Consider the following 24,360-nt stretch of genomic DNA (forward strand, 5'->3'; position numbering starts at 1 on the left):
AAACCCTTGTCTGTGTGGTCCCATAGCCTGTGGTCTCAACACATAAGCTATAGAGACTACCTCATCATTGGTCCTTCCTCTACTCTTGGACATGGACAAGCTATTCCATCATCAAGTAGCTTTTCTTGGAATCTAGAGTCACCTCCTGTCACTATCTTTTTCCTCACCTTTCCTTGATGATAAAACATCTTGCTCCATTCTTACCTTTTGGGCACTTCTCAGCCCTTTAGAAGCTGACTTTGGTTACACCATCTGCTTGAAGTTCTTGTCTTAAAACTCAACAAGGACCTGTTTACTCAAGCCAACACCCTCTTCTCAACCCTTTTTTAGAGCATCAATCCATTCTTAAAAGAGCTTGGGCTTGGCTCCTTCGACTTCAGTTTGCCCAACCTGAATCCTTTCCAGAAATTATTGCTTTCCTTCAAAAACTCAGAGGGAATGCCAGGAAGTGGAAGCATGGTAGCTGCTTGGGGGTGGGGGATCATACATTAGTGAGGCTCTGTCCGTCCCTCCATGGTGCTTCTCCCATAGCTGTTTCTTGAATGTGCGGATCCCATTTTGAATGGAACGGGAGAAAATGGGAATTTAGATATATGTCTAAGGTAGGTATATTGGTATAGCTCTATACTTATATATATATATAGATAGATAGATAGATAGCTTTATTTACTAATTTTTTTTCTTTTCAGGGAGTTACATTAGTTACATTCAAAGTAAACAGACTTCTTAGTGAGATTTTGAAATTTTAGGTGCTTTAGTGAGTTGTTATTGAAAGGGCCCAAGTTTTGGAATCAGTCAGATCTAGATTTGAATTCCAAATCTGCTTACCTGTTGGATGTTACCTGCTTACCTGTAGGGAACAGGTGACTTAGCCTACCTAAACTTCATTTTCTTATCTGTCAGATGGGGATGATAAGAAGACTCGCTGCCTAGGTTGCTTCTGGGTATTCTATCAGATGACAGATGTAAAGAAAGGCAGTATAAGAATCAGATAGACCTACGCTTACATTCTTACTTTACCAGATATTCTGGAGCTGTAAGTTAAATCCTCAGAATCTCAGTGAGGATGGTAACAGTATTTAACTCACAGAGTTGTTGTTAGGTTGCATAAGATTATATATGCAGAGGACTTACCAATGCCTAGAATGATTAGAAACTCAATCAATATTAGTTGCAGTTTCTTTCCTCTACCTTTGTCTTCTTCATCTTTCTCCTCTTTTTCTTTTCCTCCTTCTCTCTTCTGCTATTGCTTCTGATTAAAGCATCCAGCACAGAGTAGGCGTACAATAATTGTAATTGCCTTACCTTCAGGCATCAGCCCATTAAAAAACTGAAAGGGTAGTCAGTTCACAGAGACTAGGAAAGGCATGCTTCCCCAAAGTAAAGGTAATCTTACCATCTCTGATAGTTGGTTCTAATGACATATTTTTCCCCATTGTAAAAATGTTAAAAAGAGTAAAAATAATTCTGAGCATAGATGTGCCTAGAATCACTGTTGCCTGTAAGTAACTTTACTACATTCATAATAAACAATAATAATTCATAATAACTATCTTGCTTCCATTTAGAGAATATCCAAGTTTAAAAGCTTTGTCAGTACTCTTTAATTATCAAATATATATATATGTGTGAACATCTATGTGGTTCTGGCATTGTTTTAGGCACTTTATAAATTATTCTTTTGCCATTCTTTATTGAGGTAGGTATTAATACATCCTCATTTTACACATGTGGGAATGAAGCATAGAGAATTGAAGTCACTTCCATCCAGTTTGCTCCGTGATGACACTAAGACTTGAACCCAGGAGTTTGGTTCCAAGGATCGTCTTCTTAACCTCCATGCTCTGCCATCCCTCCAGCATATGTAACATCCTTTGCTAGATTAAGGGATCAAGACTTCTCAGAGTCCAACTTATCAGCATGGAAAGATGGATACAATGAACCTGGTAGAAATCTCCCTTTCCATAATTTTTTAGCCAAATTTCCAAGGCACCTTCTCAAAGGCAAAGATAAACTCAGTATGGGTCTAGACAGCATGTCCCCTCCTCTCCTCCGACCTTTCTTTCCCTGCCCCTACCCACAGGCCCAACCATGGAAGCCCCACCAGCTGGAGAGACTACCTCCCTCAGATGCCTCCTAAGGGAAAATGGGTGTACTGGAAAAATGAGGTCACCAGTGGCCATAGAAGGGAACTTTTGCAGTCCTTTACTCAGGAACTCACCACTAGCTTAAGCTAGCATTTAGCATCATAAACTGCACAGTCTTGGACAGATCCTCCACTTGAAACCTTCCCACCTGCCTCTCATCTCCAGATGTTCTCACCACAGGGGAGAGGAGTTACTATCTGTCAAAGGACATCAGGCCTTAGAAGACAGGTCTTGTCTATTGGGTGGGGCTGGGATCCTTGGCTAAAGGCTTCCCTTAGGAAAAGTGTGTGAGTTCCATGCAGGTTTCCCCTTCCAGGACTGAGCGGGCCAGGAGCAATGCCTTGTAGGAGACAGGCTGAGAGGAGGAGCCATCTTCTGAAGAACTTGGATTTGTACAGGACTGAGAAGCCCTTGGCAGTTCAAGGTCACAGGGCGAGATGCCTTGGGAAGATGACTCACGATTAGATGTATGAGGCTACTGATATGGCTGTGTCTTCTCCCTGGAGTTATAACTGATGTTTCCTATTGCTCATTCATCACTTTCACAATTGCTATCAGCTCAGTGACAGGCAGGACAAATGGTCTGGAGACAGTTTGGAATGATGTAAGCACAATCTATTGCCCTGATGACTGAGCAGGTCTACTAGGATAACATAGATTAGACATCCAAAGAGCTCTCAGTCTTCTAGTCCTCAGAATTTACCAGTCATTCATGCAACACTTACTCATACAACAGACATTTATGGAGTACCTTCTTTGGGCCAGGCCTTGTGCAGGAGCTTCTGATAAAATAAGGCAAAGAACTCAAAGTTCAGTGGAGAGGACAGATATGCAAATAAATAGTTCTATAAAATATTACGGTTCACTAACAGGTGCATTGTCCAAGGTGCAGTGGAGGCCTTCAGTTCTGTTGGGAAATCAGAAAAGAGTTTCCAGAGAAGATTGCAGTTGTAGTGGGTCTTAAATAATGGGTATGATTTGATCAAAGGTAGAGTGGAGTAAAGGCATTATAGGCCGAGGGAAACCATGTGCAAAGACACAGTGGCATCAAAGTGTTGCCTATCTGGTCCATGGCAGGTGGTTTAATGTAGATGTTATGTAGGACCAAGGAAGACTATAGTCGTGGGAGATGAGCTAAGGAGATTGTGTGTGAAGGGCCCTGTGTGCCAGGCTAGGAAACAGAATCTTTATGCTTGTCTCAGCCATAGCTCTTTTATTGGTAAAAAGAGAAACCCACTGAAACAGTCTGAGCAAAAAATGGAGAAATTATTATAATGATACAGTGATTTCTCATGTAAGTCAAGGACAGAGAGCTCAGCTGAGCTACGAGCATCCAGGAAGCCACTGTCAGCAGTAATCCTGGAGCCTGACATTCTGTTTCCCTCTGCAATAGATTGGTCTCTCTCTCTCCCCCTCCCTCCCTCCCTCCCTCCCTCCCTCTCCCCCTCCCTCCCTCCCTCTCCCCCTCCCTCCCTCCCTCTCTCTCTCCCCCCCTCCTTCCTCCCCCGCCTCCCACCTTTTCTGCTTTCCATCCATGTGGCTCAACATGACAAGCCCAGCCTAGCCAAGTCTAGCCTTGCATCTCATACCAGTTCAAGCACTCAGAGAGACCAATGAACATTTGAATCTACATTCCCAGGGAAAATATGTGATTGTTCCAGTTTGGGCCAGTTTTGGTCCCACTACTCTTGGCCAAAGCAACAGGGTTATTTTTGTTTAGTTCAAATATGCACACCAAACCATCCCTTGTATCTGATAACCTGAAGGGTATCTACTAAAAATCCTGTCTGTTTTTATTCTCACACTGAAGTACCCTGACTCAGGGGGATACACTGTGATATGCCAGGATATATCTAAAGCCACAGGATAAAGTGATCAGAGATTCTTGAACTTAATAATACCTAAGAATCACTTGGGAGTGTGTTCTGTCATGGGCTCTGTAGCACCTCTCCCAAGATTCCGATTCAGTGGGTCTGAGTTTGGCCTGGGAATCTGAATTTCTAATAAGTGTTTCAGGCCATTAATGAGGCAAGAGGACCAGGAATCATACTATGAGAAACACTTTGGGAAAAACTCCATTGTTTTAATATTAAAAGCAATCAAAGTCTATTGGGGAGTGTAAGTTGCATAAATATTTAAGAAAGAGTCTTCAAAGTAATTTTGCACTTGTTCCTTCTGATCTTTGGGATGCTTTGTACAAAAAGCTCAAAAGCCCTTCCAGGGGGCTTCCCTGGTGGTGCAGTGGTTGGGAGTCCGCCTGCCGATGGAGGGGACATGGGTTCGTGCCCTGGTCCGGGAGGATCCCACATGCCGCAGAGCGGCTGGGCCCATGAGCCATGGCCGCTGAGCCTGCGCGTCCGGAGCCTGTGCTCCGCAGCGGGAGAGGCCACAACAGTAAGAGGCACGTGTACTACAAAAAAAAAAAAAAAGCCCTTCCATATTTTACTGGAGGGTGTGGAAGGTTTTTGGGTCAAGAACTTTGGCTCTTAGATCTCCTGGGCTGGTCTCAGAAGTAAACTGAGCATCCGGTAGGAGCATGGCAGAGGTTAAGAGCCCAGGATTATCCTGAGGACCCAGGCAAAGGAGAAATCTTCCAAGCTAAGGCCAAGAAGAGGCAAAGGGACAGAGATGTGACAGGATTAGGGTTCTTAACATTAATTAACTTATGACAGACCAATTGATTAATCAATTACTGGGCCCCTACTCTGTCAGTCACTAGGGATTAAATGGTAAACAAAGTAGACAGGGCTCCAACCTCAATTTGTACAGTCTGTTAGGAGAGACAGACAAGCAATGACACAGACAATAAAATACAACACAGGAAAATAAGTTTTGTGATAGGGGAAGGTGGGAAGAGATGTGTTACAAAGGAAGGGGTCTATCCTAGGGACCAGGGACTGCAAGAGGTGGTCTCCAAGCTGAGAGTTGATGGACTGGTCAGTGGGGGAAATTATTAGACGGGGGAAGAGGGTTCCAAGGAGAGAAAAGTAGCATGTAAGAGGCGAGAGGTGAGAAAGCATAGCTGGAAAATAGGGTATAAAAAGCATGGTGGCAGGAGGTGATATGTTTGAATCTGAGTCACCCTAGGCTGGTGACATTGTGCAAGTCACCTGATCACATGAGCCCAATTAATTAATTAATTTGGCTGCACTGGGTCTTAGTTTTGGCCTGTGGGATCTTCACTGCGGTGTACGGGGATCTTTAGTTGCGACATGCATGCGGGATCTAGTTCCCCGACCAGGGATTGAACCCAGGCCCCCTGCATTGGGAGCTTAGAGTCTTAAACATTGGACCACCAGGGAAGTCCCCAGATCTTTTTAAAGTTTCAGCTTTTTCAAAGATTGCATGGAGACAATGCAACCTAATATACGGGCTTATTATGAGGATTAACTTAGCTCACAGTGGTAAAACATTCAGGCTTTGGAATTTGACACATTTAAGTTTGAATTTTGCTCTGCCAGATATTGGCTATGTGACATAGGCAAGGACCCCAGACTCCCTGGGGCCTCAGTCTTATGTTCTGTGTAATGGGAGTGATAGAGGTACCGAATCATGGCATTGCTGGGCAAATGAAATAACTCCTCATGGCAGACACTGAGCACTGTGTGTGGCATATAGGTTTGCTCAAAAATGCTCCCTGTTATTTTTAATGCTTTAAAACCCAGCACTTCATCCTCTACGTGAGACGGATGGGAGCTAAAATATGGAGTGAACTGACAAGAAAAATAGCTCCTTGCCTGAGGATCATATAACCGTATCATCCTGTCTCTGTACATCTTGGGAAACAGACAGCTGACAGAGCCCTGTGTAGGAACGTCTCAGTGGGATGTATATTTATTTCTCTAATATATTTTCATTAGCAGAGGCAAGTGTGGCAAGAAGGGGTTTGGCTGCCCCTAAACGTCTTCACCCTGTCGCCCAGATTAACACGCTGTTCTGTCGGGCTCTCATCATTCAGGCGAGAATGGCTTGAAAAGCAAACTTTATCCTGACAGGAAATTCGGTGTCATTCCTGTGATTTATAGAGCTATAGATTGAACTGCACAATTTCTCATAAGGAAATGGGTCCTTGCCTATTAGTATTGCTTTACTGTGTGGCCTTGTGAGTGAGCGGATCTAACTCAGAGGCTGAAACTGAGGGGTAGGGTAAGGGAGGTCAGGGGGCAAAGCATGGGATTCAGAGTTAGAGGCCCTCTGCTCTGCTGCATTCAACCTGGGGGACCTGGGCTGGTATCTCTTCTCTGACCCTACATTTGCTCATCTGTACGGATTACTGGGAACAGTAAGCGCTGCCGTATCCACAGGTTGCTACGAGTCTTACAGGAGCTAAGAGACAGATGTCCCAGCACCAGACCTAGAGTAAAGAAATGCATAATAGGTGCCTCTCTTCTTCATCCCACTCCCCCCTTTCCTCAAAGACCATCAATGACATGCTCATCATCTGTGGGGCCTCTTCTACAGAGAAGATGTGAACTGGCAGTTTTGTTATTTTTTTAACATCTTTATTGGAGTATAATTGCTTTACAATGATCTGTTAGTTTCTGCAGTATAACAAAGTGAATCAGCTATACATATACATATATCCCCATACCCCCTCCTTCTTGCGTCTCCCTCCCATCCTCCCTATCCCACCCCTCTAGGTGGTCACAAAGCACCGAGCTGATCTCCCTGTGCTATGTGGCTGCTTCCCACTAGCTATCTATTTTACATTTGGTCGTGTATATATGTCCATGCCACTCTCTCACTTCATCCCAGCTTACCCTTCCCTCTCCCCGTGTCCTCAGGTCCATTCCCTATATCTGCATCTTTATTCTTGTCCTGCCCCTAGGTTCTTCAGAACTTTTTTTTTTTTTTTAGATTCCATATATATAGTATAGTATATATATAGTATATATATATATATATAGTATATATATATATAGTATATACTATATATATAGTATAGTATATATATAGTATAGTTAGTATACGGTATTTGTTTTTCTCTTTCTGGCTTACTTCACTCTGTATGACAGACTCTATGTCTGTCCACCTCATTACAAATAACTCAATTTTCTTTCTCTTTATGGCTGAGTAATATTCCATTGTATATATGTGCCACATCTTCTTTATTCATCTCTCGATGGACACTTAGGTTGCTTCCATGTCCTGGCTATTGTAAATAGAGCTGTAATGAACATTGTGGTACATGTCTTTTTTTTTTTTTTTTTTGTGGTACACGGGCCTCTCACTGTTGTGGCCTCTCCCATTGCGGAGCACAGGCTCTGGACGTGCAGGCTCAGCAGCCATGGCTCACGGGCCTAGCCGCTCCGCAGCATGTGGGTTCTTCCCAGACCGGGGCACAAACCCGTGTCCCCTGCATCGGCAGGTGGACTCTCAACCGCTGCGCCACCAGGGAAGCCCTACATGTCTCTTTTTGAATTGGGTTTTCTCAGGGTATATGCCCAGTAGTGGGATTGCTGGGTCGTATGGTAGTTCTATTTTTAGTTTTTTAAGGAACCTCCATACTGTTCTCCATAGTGGCTGTATCAATTTACATTCCCACCAACAGTGCAAGAGGGTTCCCTTTTCTCCACACCCTCTCCAGCATTTATTGTTTGTAGATTTTTTGATGATGGCCATGTTGACTGGTGTGTGGTGATACCTCTTTGCAGTTTTGATTTGCATTTCTCTGATTAGTGATGTTGAGCATCCTTTCATGTGTTTGTTGGCACTCTGTATATCTTCTTTGGAGAAATGTCTATTTAGATCTTCTGCCCATTTTTGGATTGGGTTGTTTGTTTTTCGATATTGAGCTGCGTGAGCTGCTTGTAAATTTTGGAGATTAATCCTTTGTCAGTTGCTTCATTTGCAAGTATTTCCTCCCATTCTGAGGGTTGTCTTTTTGTCTTGTTTATGGTTTCCTTTGCTGTGCAAAAGCTTTTAAGTTTCATTGGGTCCCATTTGTTTATATTTGTTTTTATTTCCATTTCTCTAGGAGGTGGGTCAAAAAGGATCTTGCTGTGATTTATGTCATAGAGTGTTCTGGCAGGAGTTTTAAAAATAGGCTTTATTTTTAAGAGAAGTTTTAGGCTCCCAGCAAAATCCCAGTGTAAAGTGCAAAGAGTCCCCATACACTCCCCGCCCCCCCCAGAGTTCTCCCCATCATCATCCTCCCACACCACAGTGATGCATTTGTTACAATCAATGAACTGACACTGACACATCATTATCACCCAAAGTCCAAAGTTTACAAGAAGGTCCACTCTTGGTGTGCACTCTGTGAGTTCTGACAAATGTATAATGACATGTATCCACCGTGATAGTATCATACAGAATAGGTTTAACTGCCCTAAAATCCTCTGCACCCCCCCATTCATCCTTCCCTTCCCCCAACCCCTGCCAACCACTGATCCTTCTACTGTCCCCATGGTTTTGCCTACTGGCATGAATTTTTAAGGCTCCCAGGCAGTATATCTGGGATGAGAAGTTTTAAAGGGGGTGGGAAAATTGTGGACAGCTTTGAGAAAAAGCAAAATCCAGAACACAAATCAGAAAATGATTAGAACCAGCAATGCTGTGGAATGTATGTCCATGTTGAAGAGAATACAGGTGATAATAAGGCCCAGAGAGGGTAAATGACTTACTGAGGTCACACAGCAAGTTAGGCAGAAAATGTTAGAGTTCCCTGGGATTCTTGTGTCTGAGCTCTGTAGCCTCTTCCTGTGAGACTTTATTCACTCCTGAGGCTTCTATTACATTGAACTATATAACATTGCTCACGTTTGACTTAAATGTAAATGGCAGTTACCTATAGCATTTTCATTGGCCCATTCCCATAGGTACAGTGAAAAATCTCAGTATATGCTAAAGGTGGGGGGAATCGGGAACATAAATAACATTTTTTTAAAAAATGGATTGTGTGTTTGGAGGCTTTGCATTTCAGAGCACAGGCTCTAGAGTCAGACTCCCTGGGTTCAAATCCTGTCCGTGCCACTCACTAGCTGTAGGATCTTGGGCATAAATGTAAAATGGAACATAACAGTCATGCCTACCTCATAGGTTGTTGGGAGAATTAAATGAGTTAATATGTCTAAAGTACTTAGGGTTGTTGTGAGAAGGAATACATATAAAGTGTTTAGAACAGTGCTTGGCTTGTAGTAAGCACTCAATAAATGTTAAGTGCTGTTACTAATATCCTCTAGTTAGTGAGAATATTGTTCATGATGGTAGGATCAAAGGAACTGAGTTCGAATCCTTGTTCTACCACTTTTTAGCTGGGTGACTTTGAATAGGTTGTTTCACCCTTCAGACCTCAGTTTCCTCACCTGTAAAATGGGGATGGTAACAGCAGAATCTGCTTCATAAGGCTATTGACAGGATTGAATGAGATAATGTGTATTAAAATGCTTATGACACTCTCAGTAAATGTTGCTATTATATTTGTTTCCTATCTAAAAGCATAACAAATTAGTGGCTTGAAGCCAGTTCCAAAGGTAAGCAGCCTTGTATAGTGAATGTTAGTTGATATGAAAAACTTAGTTTATTTTCTGACAGATTCTTGTGGTGTAAACTTGGATAGGTCTCTTTTCCTTTTGGGCCTCTTAGTCTGTGCAAAGTTGTGAAGGCCAGTTTCACCTTTCAGGACTCTTTCAGGTCTGAAATGCCAGGGATCTGGGGCAATGAGTATGTGTGTATGCACTTCAGAGCCCTCTAACCCCGGGGATGAGTATGTAATTTAAGGTGTCTACTTCCCTTTGATCAGCTGCTCCCTAGTTGCTACCTCTTCTAAGTAATCTTTCAGGATTATTCAGAAGTGAATTACCTGCTGTTCCAGTTATTCATTCCTACGCAGTCCCCAAAGTTGGTGGCTTAAAACAATAATCATTTTATTATTGTCTTTAATGGTTCTGGGGGTTGACTGGGCTGAGCTGGGCACTTCTGACTTGGTTCCCTCATATGGCTGCAGTCAGCAGGTATCTATGTCTCACCCATCTGGCAGATGACCTTGGCTGTTGGCTGGGTCCTCAGCTGGGTCTGTTGCCTGGAATACCTACAAGTGGCCTTTCCCTGTGGTCTGGGCTTCCCCACAGCATGGTGGTTGGGCTCTAAGAGTGAGCATTCCAAGAGACATGATGTGGAAGCTGCCAGTTTCTTAAGGCCTGAGCCCAGAAATTGAAGCAGCCGTACTTACTTTGGTCAAGCAATTGTAGAGCCCAGACTCAAGGGGAGAGAACATGGATCCCACCTCAAGGTGAGGGAAATGTCACAGATATTTAGGGTCATGTTTTAAAGTCACCACACCTGCCTTCCTGCTCTGTTTGGGAATAAGAAGTCTTAAGTCAACTAACATTACCCACTTCTCTTCCCAAATGTTCTCACACATGCTGCTTAAGTATGCAGCCATTGATTTGTAACAAGATGACCAGTTAATCTCCTCACTGTCAGGACACACCAGCATTACTTATTTTTTTCCCGAAGAATGGGGGCTCCAGCCCCTGGTCTCCAACTCCTGTAACTACCAGGGCAATGAGTGATTGGCATCTCCTATAGCCACTCTAGGGGGTGTGCTGATGACTGAATGGCAGGTGGCTCAGGTAGGTCCTATCCGAGAGGTCCAGGCCAGGCTCTAAACCACTATTTCTGCCTCTGCACAAGCACTGCTATGATGTCCTCTTCAACCCTTCTATGTTCATCAATCCTAGTCCCTCCTGACCAATCAAATGTGGTCAGCGTGAGCTCAGGAATTAGTCTTCCTACAAAACTAGAATGTCACCCACTTCCCTTCCTCCCATCTCTCTCTGGGAACATAGGAGCATGTTATTTTAGACCCAGGTACTTCCTGGGCAAAGAACTATCCACCTACTCTCCAAGCAGTAATCCCAAATGCCTCCAAAAGGGATTCTACTTCCATACACCACCCTGACCCCTTTTCAACGACATCAAGGAATTTATTCTTTTTAAGGTGACCAATTGCACTTCTGTCATCTCTTTTGCTGGAAAAAACCCCCAGCAAGTATGCAAGTTTATTCTTTGGCCGAGCATCCTATTACGTATATCTATGGAATTTAACACATATTTTGGGGACCCTACAATGTGTTGACTCTTTTGGTTGGAGCTGGGGAGAGAGAGATGAATCAAATATATTATCTTGGCCTGGAGGAGTTCCCAGTCTGATAAGCAAGAAGTACACACAAACAAGCAAATTGCGAGGGACTGTGACGTGCAAAAATTGAACGAGAGGAGAGAGACAGAATCTCTCAAGTGACAGGGTCCTGGTGGACAAAAAGTTTCCTGGATTTCAGCAAGGAAACATAAGTGGGGAAAGGGCATTTTAGACAAAGGCACAGCATGAGCAAAGGCTTGGTATGAAGCAGTGCACTCCTATAAGATGGTATGTGCTAGAGCACAGAGTAGGAACAGTAAGGAGACGATGGGAGAAAAGCCACAGGCTGAACGACAGAGGACTTTGAAATCAGATTAAGAAGTAGAGGCTTCAATCAGAAGGTGGTGGAGTATTTGAAGGGGTGCAGGCAAGGGGGTGGAATGGGCAGTGATGCTTTAGAAAGCTGGGAGAGGATGTGCTGGAAAAGACTGGAGCTGGAAGGCCAGTCCAGGGGCTATGACAATTGCCTAGAGAAGAGGCATTACCTGCACCCAGGAGACAGCCATGCGGCTGGGGGGAGAGAAGTTGGTTTGAAACCTGTTATGAGGTAGAGAGGGGAGCCCAGGTAACCCTCAGTTTCTGTCTGGAGGCACCAAGTTGGTGGGAGTGTCCTTCACTGATGTGGGAGATACAAGTAATCGTGAGGAAGGAGAGCATCACACACACCCATTTTCCTGGCTTTATGATATCATTTATAAACTTGGTTCATTTCATTCAGCATTGCATGTGAATTTTTAATTCAACTTAACAAATATTGGCTGACTTAGGCTATCTGCTAGGTACTGTGTTAGGTGCTAAAAGGAAGCCTGGTGGTAAAAAGGTCATCTGTTTCTTTCTCCAGAGGGCCTTTCATCTCCTCAATTGGTATGGGTTGAGCACCGCCTGACCAAGCTTATTAGTACTGAAGATAACAGATTCATGACGCTTTGAGTGAGGACTTCAGGGCATCTTTTTGGTTATACAAAGCAGAACCATCTCCGTATCAAAAATAGCAGACTTGGTGTCAGCCCCTGAGTATAATTTTTCAGTGTAAAAAATAGTCATTGTAAGTATAGAGTATGGAATTTAATTCGTAGGCTTAGTGACATTCTGTATAGATGGTCCCAAGAATCTATCTTAATCAAATACGGAGTGTTAACTTGAAGTTTAAGATTCCCAAGGCATTGTCAAAATTTTTAGAGCTGGAAAGTCCTCTTCCTTTGTATTCCCATAACCTCCTGCATGTTACTTCACAGCATTTGAACCATATTAATTGTAATTGTGTGCATCTTCATCACTAGACTGTGAGTCCTTTGAAGTTAGTGACTGGGTCTTGTCCATCGTCTTTCTCAGCATCTAGATGGCATGTAGTATGGAGGAGGAAGTTCAGTTAATTAAACCCTCCAAAATAAAACTTCTGTGTCCTCATTTTACAGATGGACAAATTGAGGCTTAACTAGAGAAATAACTTATGCAAAGTTCAATTAGGGAAGTAACAGTAGAGTCAAGAACAAATCCTAGTTTTGATTGCTTAACATTTTTGTAGCTGTTTTCTCATCCTGAGAGGCTTGGTTTGCTAGCTAATTAGCCAGAAGTTGGAAGCATTCACTGGTAGTGGAAATGCAAACCTTCATTGTCATGAAAACCAATGACCATGCAAATGTGGCCCTTAGCCCTGTATTAAGCACAGGATTTGTTTCTTAAGTGCCTTCATTTTTTCAAAAGCTAGGAGTCAACAATGCCTCTAGTGTAAGGTTTCATTTTCCTCTGAGAACACACACAGGCACACACACATGCACACAACAAACAACACATAAGCACGTGATACAAGCAGAACAGCTGAAAAGGATGTTTTGAATGAAATCTTGGCATTTATAGTTCCTGTGCGACCTGGGAAAGTCCAGGGTGCCAGAATTCAGACGAATTTCAGTTCAAATTCTACTCCTCCATGTGTCTGTGAATGGGAATAGGACACCCATCTCAAAGGGTAATTCTGAGGATTAAATGGAGGAATAGAGTCATTTCACCACAAAGTTGCTCTATCACCTTGGGCCAGCCAACTAGCATTTCTGGGCCACTGTATGTGCATCTGTAAAACAGATTCACTTAGATGATTTATGGAGTCCCTGGAAGCTGGAACATTCTATGCTGTTCCTCCCTTGGGATCTATTTGGATTCGGGATGGAGTGTTGCAAGGACTGGAGATGTAAGAAAAGAGTGAACCTGAGCTGATGCATGCTGGCTTCTGGTGCCTTGCGAGGGCTCCCTGTTTGATGTAGGCCTTTTATCAGGGTGTGTTTGAGCTCTATCCATGGTTTGCCTGGCCACTGCTGCAGTCCCCGTTCTGTTCCTCAGGGTTTGGGAAAGAGCCAGTGGATGTGGAGACTCACAGGCAGTGTTTCTTCCCAAGAGCTGCTTGGATGGTGAAACTCACAAAGTCCAGAGAGATTTCCTGTTTTGTTTTTCACAAGCTCCTGTGACTATTGATTACAAAAACCACACACACACACACACACATGCGCACAGGCACAAACAAAAACACGTACACAAAACAGGATGTTCTCTCTCCTCCCCTTGCTGGAGTCCAAGGCAGTCTCTTACCATCTGTGTTACTTCCATCCATGGCCCTGGATTTCACCATTATGGTAATTAAGCCCTTAGCTCTAGCTGGAGATGTTACCGAATCTTAAACCACGAGCAGTTGTACATGTTAATTTAAATCAGAGGGAACTGGCAAATGGAGGGAGAAGAAAGTCTGTCAGTCAGCATGACCCATCCCATCTGGTTTCTGCCCTCATGAGAGTGCCCCCTCTGGTGCCAGTAGGAGAACCTATGTTGTTCCTAACATAGGTTCTAACTTGTCTTAAGAACAGTGCTATTATTGTGTGCCAGACTCTGGCCCACATAATTTATATGCAAACACTGAATGGGATATATTTATACTAAAAAAAGTTGTTTATTTGGAATGTGAATTTAACTGGGCATCCTGTATTTTTATTTACTGAATCTGGCAGTCCTGCCTGAAGTCAACCCCACTGTCCTGAGTGGTTAAATAGAAAAGACCTATGCTTGGGAGTCACAGAGATCTGGGTTGGGATTCTGCTTCCATCATTTGCTTGCTGTGTGATCTTGGGAATATTTCTTCACTGTTCTGGTTCCTAATTCTCACCTGTAAATGAAGATCATAGTATCTGTTTCTCAGGACTATTGTGAGAATTACACTTTAATGCCCTTAAAGTATCTTCCACTGTGTAATTAGGTGCTTCATGAACATTAGCTCTTATAATTCTTTTTATTTCTTTGGGTCACTATTCTTAATTCAGGAGAAATTAGATCGTTTGTTCGCCCCTTGGAGAGGATATGAGTAAGGACATATGGCAGGAATAATCGGAGCCTTCTCATCAGAGGCACTGAGATGAATGTGTTGGAGGCTTACACAGTAGTGTCCTTGATATACACGTTCTCCTTCTAGATCTGTGTTCTGAGTAGCTAAGGAGGCAGACCCCAGACCCACTTTACACAAACATGCTGTACTTGAGTCTTTTCAACAATGCAAGATGGAGGGCTTCCCTGGTGGCGCAGTGGTTAAGAATCCACCTGCCAATGCAGGGGACACAGGTTCGAGCCCTGGTCTGAGAAGATTCCACATGCTGTAGAGCAGCTAAGCCTGTGCACCACAACTACTGAGCCTGTGCTCTAGAGCCCGCAAGTCACAACTACTGAACCTGTGTGCTACAACTACTGAAACCTATGTGCCCAGAGCTCGTACTCTGCAACAAGAGAAGCCACCGCAATGAGAAGCCTGTGCACCACAACGAAGAGTAGCCCCCACTCGCCACAACTAAAGAAAGCCCGCATGAAGCAACAAAGACCCAGTGCAGCCAAAAATAAATAACTAACAAAAAAAATGCAAGATGGAAAAAGTGTCACCTGGGTAATCAAGTGTCCTTGGTAGTAGGTTTTGTGAAGCTTTAGTTTGAAAAGTACACAGAAAGTAAAAAAAAAATAAATAAATAAAAGAAAAAAGAAAGAAAGCAGGTAGTCTGTTACCTGGCAAAGGAGTAAGAGATCAACATTCTCTGGAATCCCCAAGTTTGAAAAAGAGCTGTCAAACATTTTGAATCCCCAGCGCCTTGAAATGTCAGTGTAAATGGAGTGACGAAAGCATAAAGCACATCTGAACCTCAGCCTCATGATCAGTTTTTCAGTGTCTGTTCATTTATTCAGTAAATATTGACTGAATAAGTGTTCTCAGTCCCATGGGAACACTCATGTGAACAAGGCATGGCCTGTGCCCTTGGTGGAATCAAAGTCTGTTGGGTGAGATAGGCAAGGGAATGTGATGATTAGGTGTGGTCTAGTGTGTTGTGGTGTCCAGAAGAGGAGCCTGATTACAGGCTTAAGAAAGTCAAGGTAGGGTTCCCATAGAAAAGAAGGTTTCATCTGAGACCAAAAGAGTGAATTGGATTCCAAGGTGGGGGTGGGGTTGAGTGTTCCAGTAGAGAGGACAGGATGTATTAAAAAAAAAGAGAGAGAGAGAGAAAGAGAGAGACAATGAAGCACACTGCAGTTAAATAGAACATAAGGGGACTCCCTGGTGACACAGTGGTTAAGAATCCGCCTGCCAATGCAGGGGACACAGGTTCGATCCCTGGTCCGGGAAGATCCCATATGCTGTGGAGCAACTAACCCCATGCACCACAACTACTGAGCCTGAGCTATAGAGTTTGCGCACCACAACTACTGAGCCCACGCTCTGCAACTTCTGAAGCCCACGCGCCTAGAGCCCGTGCTCCGCAACAAGAGAAGCCACCGCAATGAGAAAACCATGCACCACAACGAAGAGTAGCCCCCGCTCGCCATAGCTAGAGAAAGGCCGCGCAGCAGCAACGAAGACCCAACACAGCCAAAATAATAATAATCAATCAGTCAATCAATCATCATTTAGAGCAAGGGTCAGCAAACAATGTACCTCAGAATAAGTCTAGCCTGTTGTCTGTCATTATAAATAAAGTTTTATTGGAACACAAACATGCCTGTTTATTTAAAGTATAATCTGTGTCACTTTCATGCTACAAAGGCAGAGTTAAGTTATTGTGGCAGAGACTGCCTGGCCATAAAGTCAAAAATATTTACTGTCTGGTCCTTTGCAGAAACACTTTGCTGTCTCCTGATTTAGAGCATACTTTTCATAAGCAGGAATTCACTGTTGGTGGAAATGTTAATGGTTGCATGAGGGTGGATGGTAGCATGCAAAGGGAAATCAGAGGAGTGGTGAGAGATGAGACTAAGAAGGTGGTCAGGAGCTAGAGCAAGGAGCTTAGACTTTATCCTGAGGGCTATGGGGAGCCTCTGAAGGTTTCGAAGCAGGGTGGTGAGGTGGTCAGATTTCTACAAGAAGCAGTGTGGCAAGGTGTTAAGGAGGGCAGGGTCTGGAGCCAGACTGTCTTGGATCAGTCTCAGTTCCATCACTTAATAGCTATGAACCTCAGACAAATTACTTACCTTCTATGTGCCCCAGTTTTCTAGTTTGTAGAATGGGAAATAATGATAATTTTTATTACAGCTATCGTGTGAGGTACTGAAGATAAGTTAATATACTTAGAGTGTCAGGCCCAGGGGAGATTCTCAATGGATGCTATTACTATCCTGTCTCAGTGATCATTCTGGCTGTTGGGTGGAAAATGGCTCAAAACAGAAGAACCCAGTGGTAGAATGCTGGGGCTTTATGCATGAAATGGTGTCCTGTGCCCAGGAGAGCTCCTCTGAAGCTTGGGTCAGTGACTCTCATGGCCACTGGGACCTTCACTCTCCATCTCTCCACCATTGTCATAATCCTCTCTCTTTTTTTTTTTTTTTTAGTTTCTGCTTTATAACAAAGTAAATCAGTCATGCATATACATCTGTTCCCATATCCCTTCCCTCTTGCGTCTCCCTCCCTCCCACCCTCCCTTTCCCACCCCTCCAGGCGGTCACAAAGCACCGAGCTGATCTCCCTGTGCTATGTGGCTGCTTCCCACTATCTATCTACCTTACGTTGGGTACTGTATATATGTCCATGTCTCTCTCGCGCTTTGTCCCAGCTTACCCTTCCCCCTCCCCATATCCTCAAGTCCAGTCTCAAGTAGGTCTGTGTCTTTATTCCTGTTTTACCCCAATACCGTATGCTAACACATATATATGGAATTTAAGAAAATAAGAAAAAAAATAAGAAAGAAAAAAAAATAAGAAAAAAAAATGTCATGAAGAACCTAGGGATAATCATCTTTTGTCCTCCTGTATTCCAGGCCTTCAAGAGCGCACTGATGAGCTCCTACTGGTGCTCAGGGAAAGGGGACGTGATCGATGACTGGTGCAGGTGTGACCTCGGCGCCTTTGATGCCAGCGGACTCCCCAACTGCAGCCCTCTCCCGCAGCCGGTGTACGTATGTATGGCCCCTCTTCCTCTGGCCACCCCTTTCCATGGACTCATACTCTTGTCCTGCCAGTGCAGGCCATGGCTTGCTTCTGTTCCTAAGGTGCTTCAGCAGATGCCTGAAGTCTCTGGGGGCCTACCTCCTTCTTTGAGAAAGCAGGGAGCTTTGGCAGAATGGAATCGTGGCTCAGGGGTAGACACTTACCCTGCAGCGTGTGCTATTTTAATAGCACCAAGCCAGCCATCATTACTTTTCTTCACTCATCCATTCGGCAAAGGTTTACTGGGCACTAACTCCTTCTTTGCCAGTTCTGTGTTGACCACTGGGACTACCGAGATAAAGAAAGTGTAGGACCTTTTCGAAGAAACTTTATATTATTCATTCATTCAACAAATAAGTTTTGAACACCTGCTATGTGTCAGACATTGGGGAATTCATTAATGAGCCAAGACAGGCACAGTCTGCGCACTTAGGGAACTGACCGTTTAGTGAGGGGGACAGATGTCAAAGCAAAAACAGGAAAGCGTGATACCGTTTAAACATTTAAATAATAAAAATATGAAAGAAAAACAAAGATGTGCTAATGGACAGAACAAAGAAGGGATGCTTTAGTTGGAGGAGAGGGAGATAGTCTGGGAAGCCTCTCTGAGAAGACCTGAATTAGAGTCCGAGTTCGCCAGGCAGCAAATGGCAACAGACGTGCTTCAGGAAAAAGACAGAGCCCATGGGAAAGCCCTGACTCAGGAAACTCACCATTTGAGGAAGTAAAGGAAGGTCGTCTTGATTGGGGCAGTGTGATTAAGAGAGAGAGGGGTGTGAGGAGTGGAGGAGATCTGGGCAGGAGCCAATACTGAGGGTCCATTGTAAGATAGTCATTGCAGAGTTAGTGGGTATAGTGGAAAGAGAGAAGGAATCTGGGCTGGGGACAAGCAAAGTCACCATCATGGTTCTGTCCCCAGTTTGCTGTGTGACTTTATGCAGATCATCCCCTTTTCTGGGCTTTGCTTTCGCCTTCTATGAAATGAGGGGATTGCACTTCTCTCTCTCAAAGGACCCTCCCAGTTCTCACCTTCAAACATTCTGTTATTTCCTGCTTTGTGAAAGGATTCCCCAGGATCCCTGCCCTCTGTGAGGGAGTATTGATTTAAGGATATTAAAGCATTGACTGATATACTGGGGGATTGAAGAGAATGGCAGAGAGGTTGGCAGATGACTGTGTTTGAAGGCACTGCCAATTTAATTGACAGTGAAGCATCATTGAGAATATAGTTTAAACAAATGGAAAGCTAATCAACTTGCTGTGAGCGCATACTGTGTACTTGGATTAATTTACTGGATTCCACATTGATCCAAAAGGTGGCTCTTTCTTATCCCCATTATGAACGACGAAACAGAGGCTGAGAGAGGTATAATTAATTGCCTAAGTCTACACAAGGGGTATGGTGGTGGGTTGAAGCCAGACTGAATCCTGTGCTTTTAATTTTGGCCTGTGCAAACTCTTGGGGCCCAGACAGTACTGGCTGGCAAACAAACAACCTTCCCTGTCACCCCCCTAGGTTGCGGCTCTCCCCAGCAGTAGAGCCCTCCAGCACCGTGGTCTCCTTGGAGTGGGTAGATGTTCAGCCAGCTATTGGGACCAAGGTCTCTGATTATATTCTGCAGCACAAGAAAGTGGATGAATACACAGATACGGACCTCTACACAGGTAAGTAGAAAGTTCAAGACTTCCTCTTTCGTTGAGATGGTGTGACAGAGGAGGGAAACTGGGATTTTCTAACTACCTTTGGAGACTTGGTGTCCTCTGAACTGGGAAGGCACTGGGAAGTTTCACTGTTTGGCGTTTGTTACCTAGTTCCCACACCTGTGTGCTTTTTGGTATGATTTTCTGCAGGGGAAGGTAGCAAATTGTACTTGTAGAGAATTTCTGATTCTCTAAGTTGGATCCACAAAGTCATATACTAAAGTGTTAGTTAATTCAAAAAAGGATTTGACCATTTCTACTTGGGAAGGCCTACAGGTTACGCTTTTGAAGACCTTGATCTGTAAATATATTATCTCTGGGACTGAGATAAAGAAATTCAAGGAATTGCCTTTTCTAGTGAGATGTACTGAGATAGTTGTCTTTCATGCTGGGGAAGAGGATTTGGAAATTATTCAGACATGCAGGAGAAGATGCGGGAAGTGGATCTGAAGGAGTGCTTTAAGTTTACTTAAAGAGTACACAGGAGACTGTGACATCCTGGAGGTGGGTCTGCAGGGCTGGTCTGGCTTATGGCAGGCGGGGAGCCTGGGTCTGAGGGAGCTGGCCTTGAGGCTGGGCCATGAGGGCAGGCCTGGAATGCTGGAGTGTCAGGAGCCTGGGAGCCAACCTGGTTCCAGGGTAGGTCAAAAGCCTGAGTTGGTGGTAGTTGGCCTAGTGCTGGGCCCAGCCGGAAACCCGGGTTCAAGGGTAGATCACCTGGGGGCCTTCGGAGCTGGCAGGCGCCAGGGTGGCTTGGAGACCTGGGTTCGTGGGAGCCCACTGAGAGCCTGGTGCCATGGAAGCTGCTGGGGCCCCTGGAGACAGCGGTTGCTGGGATGAGCCAGAGTCCTGGATGCACACAGAAGTCTTCTGGGAGCCACCTACAGCCGTGGGAGCTGGCTCTGGAGTGCAAAGTGAAGTTGGTATCACTTTTCTCTTTTCTTCCAAAGGGACGGTTTCTCTCTCGGCACTGGGCTGCTCAGGCTTGGGGGAGAGGTTATAAGCGTAATGTGAATCTATCTTTCCTACCCTCCTCAAAGCATCTTTTCTTAGTTTTGTGCTTCACCCAGGTGCAATGATCCCTCACCTTAGTTCTTAGTTCTTAGTTAGAAACCTTAGTTCTTGTGAAGTATTTCTGTGCACGGACAGCTGTTCAAATTGATTTTTCGGTTCAGATTTTCCCCACAATGCCATTACTCGGATTGGTTCAAATTGATTTTTTGATGGAGGTTGTTAGAGGGGTGATGGGGGCGATGGGGGTTGGGAGGTGGGGGAGAGACAAGGGCTGAAAATTCTTATGCCGCCATGTTGCTAACATTAGTCTCTGAACGATTACCAGGCGCATTTTTATAGATCAAGTAGTGAATCCCAGAGAGGTCTGTGACCTTCCCAAAGTTCCACAGCCAGTCTGTCCTACTCCCAGCACAGTGCTTGAATCTTTATTTTGAATCTTTATTTATTTGTTATGAATGTTGAATTCTCTGTGTCCATTGAAATGATCATAGTTTATGTTTCTTAGTTTGTTAATGCGGTAAATTATATTGATGCATTTCCAAAGGATTAAAAAAAAAAACCCTTGTATTCCTGGAATAAATTAATGCCACATGGTCATGATGCACTACCTTTTTTTATATATTATTGGATTTATTGTGTTAAAATTTTGTTTAGATTTTTGCATCCTTATTTGTCAGGTATTTTGATCAGTAGTTTTCTGGTAATGCTTGTGTCTGTTTTGCTGTCAGGATAATTCTGGCCTCTCAAAATAAATTGCAGAATATTTTCTCCTTTTTAGTTTTCTGAAAGAGTTTGGGTAGAATTAGTAATGTATTTTTAAAAAATTGTTTGGTAGAATTCACAAGTGAAATAATCTGGGCTTGGAGCTTTTATTGTAAGAAGGTTTTAATTACTAATTTAATTCTCTGATAGATATAGGGCTATTCAGGTTATGAATTTCTTCTTAAGTGATTTTGGTACCTTGTGTATTTCAAAGAATTTATCCATTTCGTGTAAGTTATAAAATTTACTGGCAAGAAATTGTGATATTCTGTTATTATTTTTTTTTAATATTTATGGAATTTATAGTGATATCATTCTCATTCTTGATATCAGTAATTTCTGTCATCTCTCTCTTTTTTTCTGATCAATCTGGAAAGAAGGTTGTGTAATTTATTTATCTTCTCAAAGAATCAGCTTTGATTTCACCTACATTTGCTATTGTTTTCCATTTCATTGATTTCTACTCTGACCTTTGTTATTTCTTTTCTTTGGCTTATTTTAGATTTAATTTGTTCCTCTTTTTTCTAGATTTTTAAGGTGGTAGCTGAAGTTGTTGATTTGAGATTTTTCTTGTAAGACAAGTATTTTCCCTAATTACTGCTTTAGTGGCTTACCACAGATTTTTGATAAATTGTGTTTTCATTTTCATTCAGTTCAAAATACCTTTTAATTTCCCTTTTGTTTTCTTCTTTGACCCATGGATTCTTTAGATGCATGTTACTTAATTTCCAAATATTTGGGGATTTTTCAGATAACTTTCTGTCATTGAATTTTAATTTGATTCCACTATATCAGAGTATACACTTTTTATGACTTTAATCATTTTTTTTTAATTTTTGTTTTATATTGGAGTATAGTTGATTAACAAAGTTGTGTTAGTTTCAAGTGTACAACAAAGTGATTCAGTTATACATATTTTCAAGTTCTTTTTCCATTTAGGTTGTTACAGAATATTGAGCAGGGTTCCCTGTGCTGTACAGTAGGGCCTTGTTGGTTATCTATTTTAAATATAGCAGTGTGTATATGTCAATTCCAAACTCCTTATCTATCCCTCCCCATGACCCTTCCCCCATAACCATAAGTTTGTTCTCTAACTCTGTGAATCTGTTTCTGTTTTGTAAATAAGTTCATTTGTATAATTTTTTTTTAGATTCCACATATAAGTGATATCATATGATATTTGTCTTTCTCTGTCTGACTTATTTAGTATGATAATCTCCAGGTCCATTCATGTTGCTGCAAATGCATTATTTCATTCTTTTTAATGGCTGAGTAATATTCCATTGTATATATGTATAACATCTTCTTTATCCATTCATCAGTCGATGGACATTTAGGTTGCTTCCATGTCTTGGCTATTGTAAACAGTGCTGCAGTGAACATTGAGGTGCATGTATCTTCTTGAATTATGATTTTCTCTGGATATATGCCCAGGAGTGGGGTTGCTGGATCATTTTAAATTTATTAAGACTGGTTTTATGGCACAGGACATGGTCTATCATTGTTTTCAGTGTCCAGTTTAAAATCATGTATTTTCTTCTATTTATGGATGAGTTTTTCTATGAATGCTAGTTAGATCAAATTGGTTGATTGTGTTGTTCAAGTCTTCTAAAACCTTTCTGATTTTCTGTCTTCTTGTTGTATCAATACTTGAAAGAATGGTACTGAAACCTCTGATGATGATTGTGGATATATCTGTTTCTCCTTATAGTTCTATCAGTTTTTACTTTATACATTTTGAAGCTCTGTTATTAAGTGAATAAACATTTATAATTTTTATATCCTCTTGATGAATCAATCCCTTTATCATTGTGAAATGGTTGTCTGTATCCATGTTACATTTTTTGCCCCAAAATCTACTTTTTTCTGATATTAATATAACTTCCTCAGCTTTCTTCTGATTAGTGTTAGAATGATTTACCATTTTTTTACTCTTATATTACTTGTGCCTTTATATTTAAAATGGGTTTCTTGTAGACAGCATGTATTTAGGTCTTTCTTCTTTTCTTTTTCTTCTTTTTTTTTCTTCCCTAATCCAACCTGACATTGTTATCTTTACATTGGGGTGTTTAGACCATTTATGTTTAATATGATATTGTTGTGGTTAGGTTTAAGTTTATCATTGTGCTATTTGTTTTCTATTGTTTCACTTTTCTTTGTTTCCTTTCTTTTTCTATCTTCTTTTAGATTGAGTGTATTTATTATTCCATTTTATTTCTTTCATTGATTTATTATAACTCTTTTGTTAGTTTAGTGATTACTTCAGGGTTTATATATTCATATTTAACATATCACAGTGTGCCCTCAAGTGCTATTATAATTCTTCATATACAGTAAAAGAACCTTATATAGTATACTTTTATTTCTCTCCTCCAAGTCTTTATGCTATATTGTCATACATTTTACTCATATATATAAGTTTCATAATTCATTGTTATTTTCCTAAAAGAGTAATCCTTTAAGTATATTTAATTAATAGTTTTATTGTTTACTCATGTAAAAAACCAAAAACTTACATTTTTGGTGTTCTTCATTCTTTTGCACACGTCCATATTTTCATCTGATTTCATTATCTTTCTGCCTGAAGGATATATTTTATTATTTCTTATATTTCAGGTTTGTTAATGATGAATTCTTTCTGCTTTTGCTCTTGTAAGCTATTATGGCTGGGTACAGTATTCTAGATTGGCACATTTTTCTTTTAGTAATTTAAAGATGTTGCTCCTGTGTCTTGCTTACATTAGCAGTTTATTGTGTTTGAGGTTTATTAAGCTTCTTGGATATATGGGTTTACCATTTTAGCCCATCTGGAAAATTGGGGGCCATTATTTTTCTCTCTCTCCATCTTGTTTCTCCTTCAGTGACTCTAAAAATATATGTATTCAGCCACTTGAAATTGTTATCTCACTGATGCTCTTTACATTTTTTAAAATTATTTCTTTTTGTTTGTTTCCTTTTGGATAGTTTCTAGTGCTATGTCTTCGTTGCCTTCTGCAGTATCTAATCTACTGTTAATCTATGCAGTGTTTTTTTTTAACTCAGACATTGTAATTTTCTATTTATTTATTTATTTATTTTTGGTTGCTTTGGGTCTTTATTGCTGTGTGTGGGCTTTTTCTAGTTGTGTCGAGTGGGGGCTACTCTTTGTTGTGGTGT

General features: G+C 42.1%; 1 protein-coding gene across 4 annotated transcripts in view; it reads left to right on the top strand.

Moving 5' to 3' along the window:
- The window catches only part of ASTN2 (astrotactin 2), a 927,905-nt gene that overhangs the window by 745,186 nt on the left and 158,359 nt on the right, over positions 1-24,360 (top strand). For all 4 annotated transcript variants that reach the window (XM_060101146.1, XM_060101145.1, XM_060101147.1 and 1 more), the window contains 2 exons: positions 17,559-17,692; positions 19,244-19,392. In XM_060101146.1, the coding sequence (XP_059957129.1) occupies positions 17,559-17,692; positions 19,244-19,392 (283 nt within the window). The remainder of the gene's footprint in view (positions 1-17,558; positions 17,693-19,243; positions 19,393-24,360) is intronic.

The sequence above is a fragment of the Mesoplodon densirostris genome, chromosome 6, assembly GCF_025265405.1.
Source record: "Mesoplodon densirostris isolate mMesDen1 chromosome 6, mMesDen1 primary haplotype, whole genome shotgun sequence".
Lineage (NCBI taxonomy): Eukaryota > Metazoa > Chordata > Mammalia > Artiodactyla > Ziphiidae > Mesoplodon > Mesoplodon densirostris.